Source organism: Taudactylus pleione, unplaced genomic scaffold (assembly GCF_031769625.1).
Source record: "Taudactylus pleione unplaced genomic scaffold, aTauple2 ptg000279l, whole genome shotgun sequence".
Classification (NCBI taxonomy): domain Eukaryota; kingdom Metazoa; phylum Chordata; class Amphibia; order Anura; family Myobatrachidae; genus Taudactylus; species Taudactylus pleione.
This window is the reverse complement of record NW_028284681.1, coordinates 1055320-1068916: the sequence shown is the minus strand read 5'-3', so window position 1 is coordinate 1068916 and position 13597 is coordinate 1055320. Positions and strand designations below refer to the sequence as shown.

Genomic DNA, 13597 nt, shown 5'->3' with positions numbered 1-13597 from the left:
TGCAGATAAAATGGTGTACATATTTTTACTAAAAAACCATATCCCTCTCCAAACCTTTATTAAGCAAAAAATAAATGCATTTTTGTTATGTATTGTTTAGCGATATCACATGTAAATTATAAGCTCAGAACCATAAACAGTTTCTAGGAAGAAGTTTTGTTCCAAATCATGAATGTGCATCAGGAAGGAGGCGTCCGATTACCTGTCCTCTATCATTTCATCAGAGGAGCGCAGTCTAATAGCTTCTCTGTCAGGTACCTGGGAGCAATAAGTGTGCTGTGACAGCAGTACCTCCCTTACCCCAATACATCCACAGCATGAGTGTCACCCCTGCTGCCTGATGTCCACAAGCTGCTTACCTTTTTGTCACCTTAGAAGGTCCAGTTCAGTCTGGAACTACTGTAAAACGTGGCAGTCACCACTGTCTCTTTTACTGAAGCCACTGCCGGCCGAGAACTGCAGACTGCAGTCACCCGGTATAGAATCGGGGAGCACAAAGCAGAGGGCCATGCTTGTGAGAATGTTTGCAACCATGGCCTGGATTGATGACAGTCCGAATTGGGTGTCAGTCATTGGTCCCGGTGGCCGCACTGGGCCCCCTATGGGGTGGTGCCCCTGTACGCCTGCTCTGCTTGAGCTGCTCTCAAGCTGGCCTTGCTGCCAGCTATCAACTACCTGACAAAGAATACCAGGGCTTGTTGTTTCAGGACACCTGGAGAGCCACAGGTTCTCCAGGCACAAAAAGAGATTTCTTAGATACTTGTAAAAATAGATTAGAAGAATTTACATTCCAAAAGAAAGAATATCCCAGTACCTTCAGCAGGGGCCGGGACAGGTTCATATCCTGGAAAGTCAGACTCTCATCAAACTGAGAAGCATCTTCAAAAAATCCAGAGCTCTAAAATTAAATAAAACATCATAAAACTAGAGATGAGCGGGTTCGGATTTACTCGGTTCTCAAAACGGCATTTTATTGGCTAACGGCTATCACGTGTTTTGGATAGCCAATAAAATAAATCCAAACTAATCCGAACTAGTGGTAATGTGACGATAAGAACCGAGTAAATCCGAACCTGCTCATCCCTACATAAAACTGCTTGTCCAGACACATTATCTGGAAATGTCCTATATTATACTAACACATGTACTCAAACACCAGTATATGACTATATATAAAGCGTTTCATCTATCTACTGCACTACCACATGCTCGAGTGACTACACAGACAAGACAACAGTGACAAGGCATATTAGCATATATTAATGCTTTGATGATTACCAGTTCCACCTACTCTAAGCCTTTTGACCTGCAAGAGAGCTCACATAAGAACCTGGATTGTATAAATACATGTTACTTACCCCAGAGCCTTTTTTCTTCTTTCTCTCCTTTATCCTCAAAGTGTCTACAAATAAAGCAGCAGGAGGTGGTATGTTAAATACTGAGGAACAGACTTTTAAAAAAGGATAGAAGAGGCGCAACAGTGAGACATCTCACCGGCTTTTGTTAGAACACTCTCTTCCGCTGATGAAAACTCATCACTCTCCTCATTTTCCTGAGGCTCCTTCTCGTCTTCCTCCTCCTCACTTTTTACTTCCTCCTCTTTCTCTGACTGTCCAACATCCTTCACTGCTTTCTCCTGTGTCAGATGCAGGAGGAGTTAAGTGTTGTTGGGAGTTCGGAGCCCAGAATCAAACATTAAGTAGGTTACTCACCTGGTTCTTCCTCTTCCTTCTAACAGTTTCAATTTTCTCATCCAAACTGGTGGCCACTCTCTAATGAAGAATTGAAATAAGGGTAGAACAGTGAAATACCAAGGGAAAAGTTTACATCTCATTACCTTAATACTACAGTGGCTCAGCATCACATACTGCTCTGGTAAATAATACTCCTCACCTTTTTCAGTTGTTTCATAACATCATCCATCACCCAGCTGTCATCAGCCTGTCCATCCCGCTCACCAAACACAAAATCTGCACTGAAGTCTCCATTCCGTTTAGCTTTGTCCTGCTTCTTCTTGGCAAGGACGATGGGCTGCTCCTGTTATACAAGGGGATCCATCAAAGGCAAATGTTAAGTTATTCACTCCTTTTCTTTTCCTGTGTTTAACAGTTGATATTTAAAGACACCATAACATAACAGGTCTAATATTTACTGCAGATATTAAACTTTAGGGCAAGCTCTGCTGTTAAGGTACTACGTGGCCCATGATAAAATGACTGCCTAGCTATAAGGAGGGGCCAATTCCAGAAAAATATTTCCCAGGTAGTAATGTGGCTTCAAATAAAAGAAAAGTCTTCCATTGGTGACAGCTGAGATATGTTTGAAAGTAATATGCAGGCACTGGGTAATTGTTAATGTAGCTGGCCACTTGAGTCCAGAGATGTTGATTGCACAGCTATATTAATGGGGTGAAAAAAGGCTACTTTAGAAAAAATGGTTAATAAATGATAACGCAATCCTACACTACAATCCTAACCACTTGGCCATCATGCTACCCCACTGTCAGTATTATTATTTTCCTTTATTTATATGGCGCCACAAGGGTTCCACAGCACCTTACAAAGTACATAAACAAAATGAGCACACAAGAAAATCAGTTATTAACAGTACAAACAAAGCAGGACAAGAACATGGTTTATTAACATTGCTGCATAACACTTAAAAAAGCAGCAGGGCGTCAGGAACCAAGTGTTAGGTGCAGTTAGCAGTAAAAGATGGTATAAGTAAGGCAAGGAGAAACACATGAGGGAAGAGGGCCCTACTCGTGAGAACTTACATTCTAAAGGGGAGGGACAGACAAACAGGTGTGATACAGATGTGGTACAGTGTTCTCCTCAGGCTGTTTTTGGCGGGAGCACCACCCGGCAAGAAACAGCCTACCACCCAGCAGTTTGGGAGCCTGCAAGTGGGCACAGTATCTGGGAGCTGTATAAAAAGGACCAAATCCTACAGACACTGCAGTTTTTTCATAATTAGACGACTGGGCCTCTAATAAGAAGAGGAGAATTAATATATAAAATGGTATTTCAAATCATTATAAAGGTCAAGGTTTAAAACATTTTATTATTGCGAAAGTCCCCACCCGGCTACTTCTGAATGCCACCCAGCTGGAAAAAAATTCTGGGGAGAACACTGGGGTAGATAGTGAGGAAGGGGCATAGAGCAGTGTATTAGGATGAGTGCTGGAAAGCTTTGAAGAAGAAATGTGTTTTGAGAGCCCATTTGAAGATTAGGAGCCAGGAAGCAAAGTTATCAAGGAATTTGGAGCTAAGGCCAGGGGGACGAAACAAATACAGCCATTCAAAGGTGAACAGGTTGGAAGATGCGAAGAGCAAGAGCCTCGAATGGAAAGAGCGGGTTCAGAAGGTAAGAGTTGGCAGAAGTGACCAGAGGATAGAAGGACAGCAACACCACCACCATGGCAACCCCCCAGGCCAGGGTGTGTGAGAGAATGTGAGGCCCCCAAAGGAGATGGCTGCAGGAGAAGTGGTGTCAGATGGGTAAATCCAGGATTTGATGATGGCTAGGAGATTCAGGGAGTTGGAGATTAAGCTGTCATGGATGGGAACCAGTTTATTATAGACAGATCTGGCTTTCCTGAGGGCACAAAAGAGAGGGACAGAGTTAAGAGGAGAGATGAGAATGAGATCATTAGGGCTGCTGTAGCGTGGAGGGGAGATTGATTTAGAGCAGGGGATGAGGAAAGTGTGGGTATGTGGCGGGCTTCTGAATGGTGACAGCAGGTGGTGGGAAAGGTGGAGGTTTAGGGGAGAATTCAATTAGGTGCAAGTAGTTTGGAATTGAATTGCAAAAGTAATTCACAATGCGAATTTGCCACGCGGGACCAAACTCCTATTTCTTTTTCAGAGTAAATTTGCCCATTTTGTTCACACCCCCCCTGAGCAGGTGGCAAGGTTTGGAAAATCTTTATTTTAAGGTAAAAAAAAAGTCAGGACTTGCTTCAGAACCCCTTGGACACCCCTCTAAATGACTAATTAGGCATTTTACAATTAGCTTAATTGAGCCAGTAATTACATGTAATTTTTGGGGTGAAAATCAATCAATAAATGGCCTCAAAATACCCCAAATAAGCTTTTTAGCTCACTAATGCACCCCAAATATAATGAAAGTATTTATTTCAACAAAAAGTAATTGCTTTTATCATTTCTATTTACATTTTTTTAAAGTCACCTGAATCACCCCAAAAGCATCTTTTTTCTACTTTTTTTTTTTTGCATTTAACGTTTAATTCCTTTGTAATTACATGAACTTTTACAGCTTTTTATATTATTTCACTCTTTTAAAAAAATGCACAAGTCAGCCATTTGACACCTTTTAAACGCATACAGTACTTTTACTTATGGCCACTAACAGTCTTCTATATGATTCAGCTAATGAAGTAACTTTTTTGGGGTCCAGGAAGGTCTCCCCACTTTTTCATGCTACGTTGCCTGTTCGCTTTTTGGACAAAATTTGCGCTCTCACTGGGAGTAGGGCAAATTGGTATTTCTAATTGATTTGTGCGTATCTTGGGTAACGCCTTTTGCAAACTCCCACCTAATTGAATTCCCCCCTTAGGGCCGGATTCAATTAGGTGCAAAATCGGCCGATTTTATATCGCCGGCGATAAAATCAGCAGATTTCACGGGCGCGCTCCCGTTTTCGAATAACAAAAACAGTCGAAAACGGGTAATGTGCGATAAAAAAAACAAAAAAGTCAGGACATGCAGGAAATTGCGTCTGTACCCAAAAAAATGTCTGACGTACATCGGAAATTAATTTAGAAGTGTATTATTGGCCGTAAATAAAGTATTTAGGGTAATTAAATTGCGTTGGTTGGTGGTAATTTGCGTATATGAAAAATGTTTAAAAAATTATAGAAAGCAATTTTTTTCCATGAAATTGGGGGTACGGTAAAATGGGTGAGGTATATTTTTGTGTCGTAAAAGCGCACTTTTAAAAACAGTTAAAAACACGCCTGCCGCAGCCACGTGCAGTGTTTAAAACGTGAAAACGGTATTTACTACTTCACTACAAGTCCTTTGATAAACAGGGGCCTTAGTGTGGGTGGAGGCGAGGTCACTTGGAGATAAGGGAGGGTCCATGGCGGAAGAGAAGTGAATGATAATAGAGTAATGGGAGATGCAGTGGAGAGTACTAGTAGAGAAGATGAAGGGAGGAAATAGTACTTTTTAAATAGGCAAATAGAGCAGCCAGCACAGGGAGACATTCACTAAAATCTGAATGGATGGGATGTAGTCAATGACGGTATTAAATTGTTTAAGCATGCCCGATCTCCCGTCTAAAAGTGACAGGAGATTGTGGGGCACTATTCAATTGATGCCCACTTTCACACTGATCGCGCCCATAGTGGTCGGGTTTAGCCGCGTAAAACAGCTACCCCCGACCAAAGTGCTGGACACGATCGTGAAAAGTGCAGTTTGGGCGCCCAAACAGGTCACTTTTCGCCCATTTCATCTCGCACCAACCTGGGGCTGTGAGCTGAAATGGTGCGTCGGCAGCTCATCGCACCCAACAGGAGCAACAACTGAATAAAATGTGTGCAGAATGTTGACATGTTTACAATGGCGACATTCTGAACGATCAGCAGCTGAGGCCAGGGATAGGCTGCGGGAGGGGAGGACATGGTTATGTACTCTCTACGCCTCAAGTGCTGCTGGATCCGCTGCTAGTCATCATCACCTGAGAGCCAGCCCTCGGAACACATTCCACCAGTGTCTACATGATGAATGTCGACATTATAAGGATGTCGACAAAAAATACCACCCCCGATTTTTAGACACTACTAACCTATGGCGCAACATTCACCATCCTACACAGCAGCTATTAACGGTGTCATACAGGACAGCCTCCTACTAATAACAATCAGTCAGAAACACTATACTATATAAGTAACTCAAGATGCAGAGCTGTGACCACAAGTTCCACAATGTCCTGCCAGCCGGAACAGTGAACGGATTGCTGAAGCCCGTGCTACACTAGCAGCCACACGTTCCGTGTTACCTCTTCCTCCTCCTCGGACTCAGGCTCCTCCGGTATCTCATCATCATCCTCTATCGTCCCGATCAGATCCAGATCCGACAGCATGTTCCAGTCGGCGTGCAGGGATCAGTGAGTTGGTCTATGCACCACCACCAACCCTGTCTCTGACTCTCCCCGCTGCACACCCGGCTGCTGTCTCAGTATCTATCTACCCGGCCGCTGCTGTCTCCAGACTCCAACATCCACTCCAGGCCACACGTGGGTCCCACAGAACCGGAAGTGATTGTGCACCGACCCCGCCTCTCCTGGAAGCGTGTCATTACTACCTTACTCATATGGTTAATAGAGGACATGCAGGTCATCATGGTGACAAGACTGCAGTGCAGTGAGATGGCAGCGCAGGCGGCGACTACCCCTCAGGGCATGTGCTGTGCAGGGGAAACAGTGAGGTGGTTGTTTGCTGACAAACGTGATGAGGGAGCGGATACCTCTGGTATAGTATGGGGTGTGATGCCGGCTGCATGGTGGGGGTGTATAGTACCAGCAGTTGGTTGCAAGAGGGGTATATCATGTTAGGCAGTGGGCTGCATGTTGAGGGTGTATAGTACCAGCAGGGGGTTGCATGAGATGTATATCATGCTGCATGATGAGTATATGGTGCTAGTCAGGGGGCCACATGAGGGGTATATGGTGCTAGTCAGGGGGCCGCATGAGGGGTATATGGTGCTAGTCAGGGGGCCGCATGAGGGGTGTATGGTGCTAGTCAGGGGGCCGCATGAGGGGTGTATGGTGCTAGTCAGGGGGCCGCATGAGGGGTGTATGGTGCTAGTCAGGGGGCCGCATGAGGGGTGTATGGTGCTAGTCAGGGGGCCGCATGAGGGGTGTATGGTACTAGGCAGAGGTCCGTGTGTTTTATACAGTGGTCGGCTGGCAGAGGTCATAATATAACTTGGACAAGAGGTACACGGGTGAATTAATGTTCTTTTGTCTTGCATAAAACAAGTTGCACTTCCATTTGCAAAGATAACGGTGCTTCACCCAAGTGTGACAAGTTTGTATGTATCTCTTCTGTTTAGATTGTTGATACAGACATTGGCAAGTGTTCTCCATCCTGGTCAGTGCTGAGCACAGCCTGCATGAATGTGAGCAGCTGTCCATGTCGATATTGGCTTTACTGGCTCGGGTTCCAGTTAATGAAATGCCTATCCTCAAGGTATGTTCCCAAAATAAATCTCTTTCATATGGATAGACCAGTGGTTCTCAGCCCCTGTCCTCAGGAACCCAAACAGTTCATGTTTTCCAGACCACCTAGCACAGGCATAGGCATATTCAACTGTTATATTTTAAATATTCACAGGTGACCTGGACAACATGAATTGTTCGGGGTCCAGGGGACCGAGTTGGAGAACTACTGGAAAAGACCATTGGAATGCATGACCAAATAAAGTGTGTGCTTGTGTTTAGGTGGGAGTTAGAGGGGTTCATATCTGTGTATGGCTACATACCCACTGGCTTTTAAGATTTTTTTTTCTCTACTAGTGTTATCAAATGCATCACAAGACAGCAAGCACACATAAATGGAACAAGCAGTTTTCTGAAAACAGCAATATGTACAGACAGTTGGTGTGGAACCCTTATTAAAAGCATAGATTATTTTAGCTTTTATTTCCTTGATTGTTATGGAACTTTTTACACAATAAATGGCTACCTATCTCCAAGTGATTGTTACCATAGATTGCTGAAAGACTATCTTAATCAGGGCACTTATATTTTTCCCTGCAAAGGCTTTATGTTGTCATATAGCATCAGCAACGTTTATTTATGAGGCACTTTTACATTATGGTTAAAAGGTATGGTGCGCTAAACTATCAACCACATAAATAACTATTCAAAAATTGTACTTCCCATAGTAGATACTGCAACCTACTATAGCAAAATAGAGAATAAAAGCAAATTGTAGTGCACTTGATTGAATAGTGATGAGACACTTATGCCCCTTTTACACTGTCGCAATAACCCAGATTATTGCCAGGTCTACCTGAGTCACAGCTTGGTGTAAAAGGGTCCTTGGAAAAATAAACCCGACCCTGGTCACTACCCAGGTTGAACCTGGGAAAGACCTGGGTAACTGTGCAGTGTAGGCAGTGTGACCCGGGTCACGATCCAGGTCATGTCTCAAACCAGCGGATTGGCTGGCTTCAGTAGCAATTGGAGATGACCTCATCTCCAAGTGTCCACTGTAATGCCTGGAAGATCTGGCTCTGGTGTGAATGGCTGGATCCAGGAAATAACCTGGGTCCAGCCACTGGTGTGAAAGGGGTAAAACCTGGCTACGATCCATGCTCAGTCTATGCTCAGTGTCCTGGGTTGGAGCCGAGCTAGTAGTGGTATTAGTAAATTACAGTTTTAATAAATATCAAGCAGTACTATAGTGATAAAAATTTGTATATATAAAAAAACATGAATAATCAGCAACATTTCACACCTGTGAAGTACATAAGTCTGTATAGTGAAAATGTGGCTTCTCTATTATAAAGGAACTGGGAGCATTCTTTAAATATAGGGATGGAGTAAACTGACCATAAGCAGTCCCTCTCCAATAATAGTATCCCAAAGATGAGGGACATACCACAAAAAAAGTTCCACAGCAGATGAATGTGAGCAGATAAGCTCTTATGGATAATAAGACTTACTTATGGCTTCCCAGGTAATATAATGTCCACTGGATCTCGCATTCTGCAAACAGAGTTTTTATACCCGGAGAAAAGTGTCAAGGACAAACCTTTGTCACACATCGTCACTATGTTAGCAAGTCTGCAAGCTACATAATCTTTGGACATAATAAAATTATTGTGTCCCATGGAGATGGAGCACTGAAACTCTATATCGATGCGGAGATTATACTCTGCTCTCACCTGCTGCCTAGAGAAACAAAGTGGCTACTTTATGGAGACGGAGCAATCTTTATATTATGTTAAACATTGGGACGCAAGCGCAGTGCATTTTGGGTGCAGGCGCAGAATTAAAACATTGAGCGCTTGCACCTGATGTTTTAATTCCGTATGAATCGGGCCCACAGTAATAAAACATGACTGGATATTAACTGACAGGCAATAAGCACCATATGAGAAAACATAGCTGTGCTGACATTAGTCATTCAGAAGTTACTAGTGTTCACGCTAGGCTGTTATAGCAGGGCGCCGTACCCTGTTAAAGAGGCAAAATGCGCCCTGCCCTTTTAACGTCGCCCGCTAAAACAGCCTGCCCTGTGCCTTCCCCACCCGTGGGCCAAGTTGTGGTGACCGATCTCCCCCGGGTGGATAGATGCCAAGCGCATGGCATCTTTTCTTTGTGACCGGAGAGCTTGGGGGAAGCCCAGCATCTCCGTGAGTGCTGGGCACGCACCCAAGGGTTATGAATTGAGGGTGTGTCCCCTCCCCTCAGCGCCCTGTTTGCGGTCTATTGGGAATACTAAGTTACCCACTACACACAGCTATATATATAATATATATACTTTAAAAGTCCACCCAACATCCTTGCACATTGAGCTCAAACAATAAATAATCTACACTGTTTTCAACAATGTGTACTACATCTAACTTTCTTTACATATTTTAGGAGGTAGATGAGCATTTTACAGTTTACTTTGCTTATTACTTAACCCCTTCGCTGCATAGGACATCTTTCAATGTTAGTGGTTGTTACATTCATCAGCATTATGGATTTATTTTTTATACAGTACCCAATGAAATTATACTTTTTTTTTTTTTTTAAGAAGACTTTGTACTAATTTCAATTTCAATAAAGAGAACCAAAAGCAAAGATTTATGTATACATTGTTTCAACCTTAATCAACCTATCCAAAATCGCAAACAGCAGACTTCTACGTGTCCAGACCGCTGACGCCGCCCCAAATACAACTATAGTGAGCTCTTGCAGAGATGTGTATTTGGTGATTGATGCCAATGGGCACATCTTATATGCATAATGATTATAAATTTCGGTCTGCCCCTGATATGAAAGATTCCTAAACGCTGCAATTTGTAGCAATAAGGACTCTTTGATCGCTGGAATGTATCAAGTCTGAGTTGTCGTGAAAGGAGCCCATCCTGGCAATCAGTAAGAATTATAGTGATCGCCTATATGCTCATATCCCCCCCCCTATATACATTCAGGGGATACATAATTTTTGTGGGTTCCTCCTGAAAATGGGTGTATTTGGGGGATATCTCACAAATATGATTTGATTAAATAGGCCCCTTAGTGAAAACACTCTGTAATCAGTATATCCAGCCTGCAGCTTATTCTAGTGTGTACTCTCTAACACTGACAGACAACACCCTCTACCTGCTACACTAAATATAGACCCACTTCCATTCTGTAAACATGATAGAACCTGCTAATTCTATCAGCAGCATCTGGTATATGTCTTAAATTGTCTATATTCTGCCTCTTCCTATTCTAACTGCTAATGCTAATCACAGATCCTGTATTTCTGATGCTGTTGTATGTATAATAATTGCATCTTAATTACCTCCTTGTTTTGATCTGTTTGCAAGGTGGTGACGAGGGTGCATATAATAACCGGGGTCTTCTCACTGCTGCCCAGTATACTGGTTCTGGGGATAGCCGAGTAAGACCCCCACAGCTGCTGATATCTGTAGATGCATTCAAATGTAATCATTTATGTTCTAAGACCAAATACATGTAAATAGCACAATATTGCTGAAGTGGTACATGATAAAATGAGGTTCCCTACATAGGGCTGAAGTGATAATAAATATATAACAACTTCCCTCCTGTTCTTCATGGCTCTGTATAACATTCACCTCTACACCCATTTAGTTTGTCCTATTAGCAAAATGTTCGATGCTCAAGGCTTCATGCATGTGCATTGTATATCCTGTAGTTTTGAAGCATTGTCTGTTTATAAAGCACCAACATATTCCTTGTGCTCTGACAGATCTGCACTCCTATGCAGATTCTGGGCTTCTAGGTACTGTTGTCTGATGCTTAATGTGATTAACTATATTCAGTTGCAGTTCAACAATTTTCAGATATCTCATATAAATCTCTTAATTCAGGTTGTGGAATGAAGAATGATTCTGAGCCAGCAATAATGGAGAAGTACAATCACCACTTATGTACTACAGGCTCTACACCCTCCTGCTACTGCTGTCCAACAGCAAAGAGGTGAATGACTGCTACCAGCAATGATGGAGGAGGAATACTACCACCACCTCAGTACGACATTCTCTACACCTTCCTGCTACCCTACAACAAAGAGATGAATGGCTGCCACAAGCAATAATAGAGTAGTAGTACAACCACCTCATTCCATCAGAGTCTACACCCTCCTGCTACTGCTGCACTACAGTTAAGCGGTGATTGGCTGCTACCAGCAATGATGGAGGAGGAACAATACCACCACCTCAGTACTACATGCTCTACACCCTCCTGCTACCCTACAGCAAAGAGCCGAATGGCTTCCACAAGCAATAATAGAGGACTAGTACCACCACCTCTGTATGACATGCTCTACACCAGTGGTCGCCAACCTTAATTGGGGTGCGAGCTACTTTAGTAAATCAAAACCTCCTGAAGAGCTACTAAAATTGTAGAAAAAAACATCTGGCTAATAAATGAACAATTGAAGGTCATTTAATGGAGAAAAAGAAAAAAAAAAAATGTATAGAAAACAATGCATTTAATTATTACAGTGATATTGTAGTTTGTAAATAAAATATAAGCACAGGCACATTTCACTGTTAATTACCGGCTCCAAGGAGGTACGTGCAGTAGAGGAGCAAAGACACTGTATAAGCAGGGCTGCTGTGTGATTTTTCGGCAGGGCTGGGTGGGAGTCACTCGCTCTGCCGTAGTGTAGACTCCGTGGGTGGAACCACAGGGAAGCACGTCAGGTGATTGCTGTAGAGACTGCCGAAATCACCTGACGTGCTTCCCTGTGGCTCCACTCATGGCGTCCACACTACGGGTGAGCACGCGCCAGAGGTTACTTCCTCCTAGTTTACTCGGCAGTACTGCAGCTAGGTGAGCTGCCAAAATTAAGACCGCAAGCTACAGGTTGGAGAACACTGCTCTACACCCTCCTGCTACTGCTGCCCTACAGCAAAGAGGTGAATGGCTATTACCAGCAATGATAGAGGAGTGCTACCACCACCTTAGTATGACATGATCTACACTCTCCTGCTACTGCTGCACTACAGCAAAGAGGTGAATGACTATTACCAGCAATGATAGAGGAGTGCTACCACCACCTTAGTATGACATGATCTACACTCTCCTGCTACTGCTGCACTACAGCAAAGAGGTGAATGGCTATTACCAGCAATGATAGAGGAGTGCTACCACCACCTTAGTATGACATGATCTACACTCTCCTGCTACTGCTGCACTACAGCAAAGAGGTGAATGGCTGCCACAAGCAATAATAGAGGAGTAGTACCACCACCTCAGTATGTCAGGGCCTACACTTTCCTGCTACAGCAAAGAGGTGAATGGCTGCTACCAGCAATGATGGAGGAGGAATACTACCATCACCTCAGTATGACATGGTCTACACCCTCCTGCTTCCCAGGTGAATGGCTTCCACAAGCAATAATAGAGGAGTAGTACCACCACCTCAGTACAGCAGGGTCTACAGTCTCCTGCTACTGCTGCACTACAGCTAAGAGGTGAATGGATAGTACTAGCAATGCTTGAGGAAGAGTACCACCATCACAACCTCTGTTCAACAAGGTGTTGTGACTGCTGCCCTACAGCAAAGAGATGAGTGGATGGTACAAGCAATGATGGAGGAGTACCACCACCACCACCTTTGTACGATTAGCTCTCAGTGCCAGATTTAGACCTCAAGGCCTTAGGCAAGATACTGGTTTGGGACCCCAATTCCACCCTCATCCATACTTGCAAAATATACCTTTTGAACACAAACTGGATATCAAGGCAAACTTAAAAAGCTTCCCTTCCCACTACAGAATTAAAAAATAAACTATTACAAAGTAAAGTAATCCATAAATAAATGGGTTTATGTAACCATAAAAGGTGATAGTAAAGCTATTTTATCTTGGTTTATCTTTGCAATAGAAAATCTATTGCCATAATTTATTACTAAAACTTCAACAGGCAGCTGAGATGTTCCTGCTGGTAATGGCTGGCAGCTGTAAGAGAACTTCCTTTACCAGCTGGTTTGGGGTCCTCCTATTGGCCAGATATGAACTGGCTTCGTGGAAAACAAATTAATTAAGAAAATAAATATAAAAAAAAGTTCAATATCCATACAGATCAAGTGGGGTTTATTTGGGGTCGTGAGGCACGAGACACAACCATAATGCTTAACTTAATCCACTTGGCGGCACATTCGCCAGAGGCTTTGATGCTCCTCAACTGATGCAGAGAAGGCTTTCGACCATATTAGTTGGGCATTTATGTGGGGTTTGTTAGAATATATGGGTTTAAACCCGTCACTGCACAGAATTTTTACGGCTGTACAGAGGGTCCTTTGCCAGAATTAAAGTAAATGGAGTCTTCTCTAATCTGGTCCAGATATCTAATGGGATGAGGCAGGGTTGCC

The 13597-nt window shown here is 43.3% G+C and overlaps 1 protein-coding gene and 1 long non-coding RNA gene across 2 annotated transcripts in view; one reads left to right on the top strand and one right to left on the bottom strand.

The window, feature by feature from the left end:
* The window catches only part of DDX27 (DEAD-box helicase 27), a 24845-nt gene extending 18525 nt beyond the window's left edge, over positions 1-6320 (bottom strand). The window contains exons 1-6 of the mRNA XM_088481893.1: positions 6025-6320; positions 1894-2037; positions 1713-1772; positions 1495-1636; positions 1359-1402; positions 815-898 (exon numbers count right to left, since the gene is read on the bottom strand). Of these exons, the coding sequence (XP_088338019.1) occupies positions 815-898; positions 1359-1402; positions 1495-1636; positions 1713-1772; positions 1894-2037; positions 6025-6108 (558 nt within the window). The 5' untranslated portion in view covers positions 6109-6320. The remainder of the gene's footprint in view (positions 1-814; positions 899-1358; positions 1403-1494; positions 1637-1712; positions 1773-1893; positions 2038-6024) is intronic.
* Positions 6321-13597, top strand: LOC148512618 (uncharacterized). The gene is made up of 3 exons (XR_015880180.1): positions 6321-6496; positions 7080-7216; positions 11088-13597. It is a non-coding gene; the product is annotated as an uncharacterized LOC148512618 (long non-coding RNA).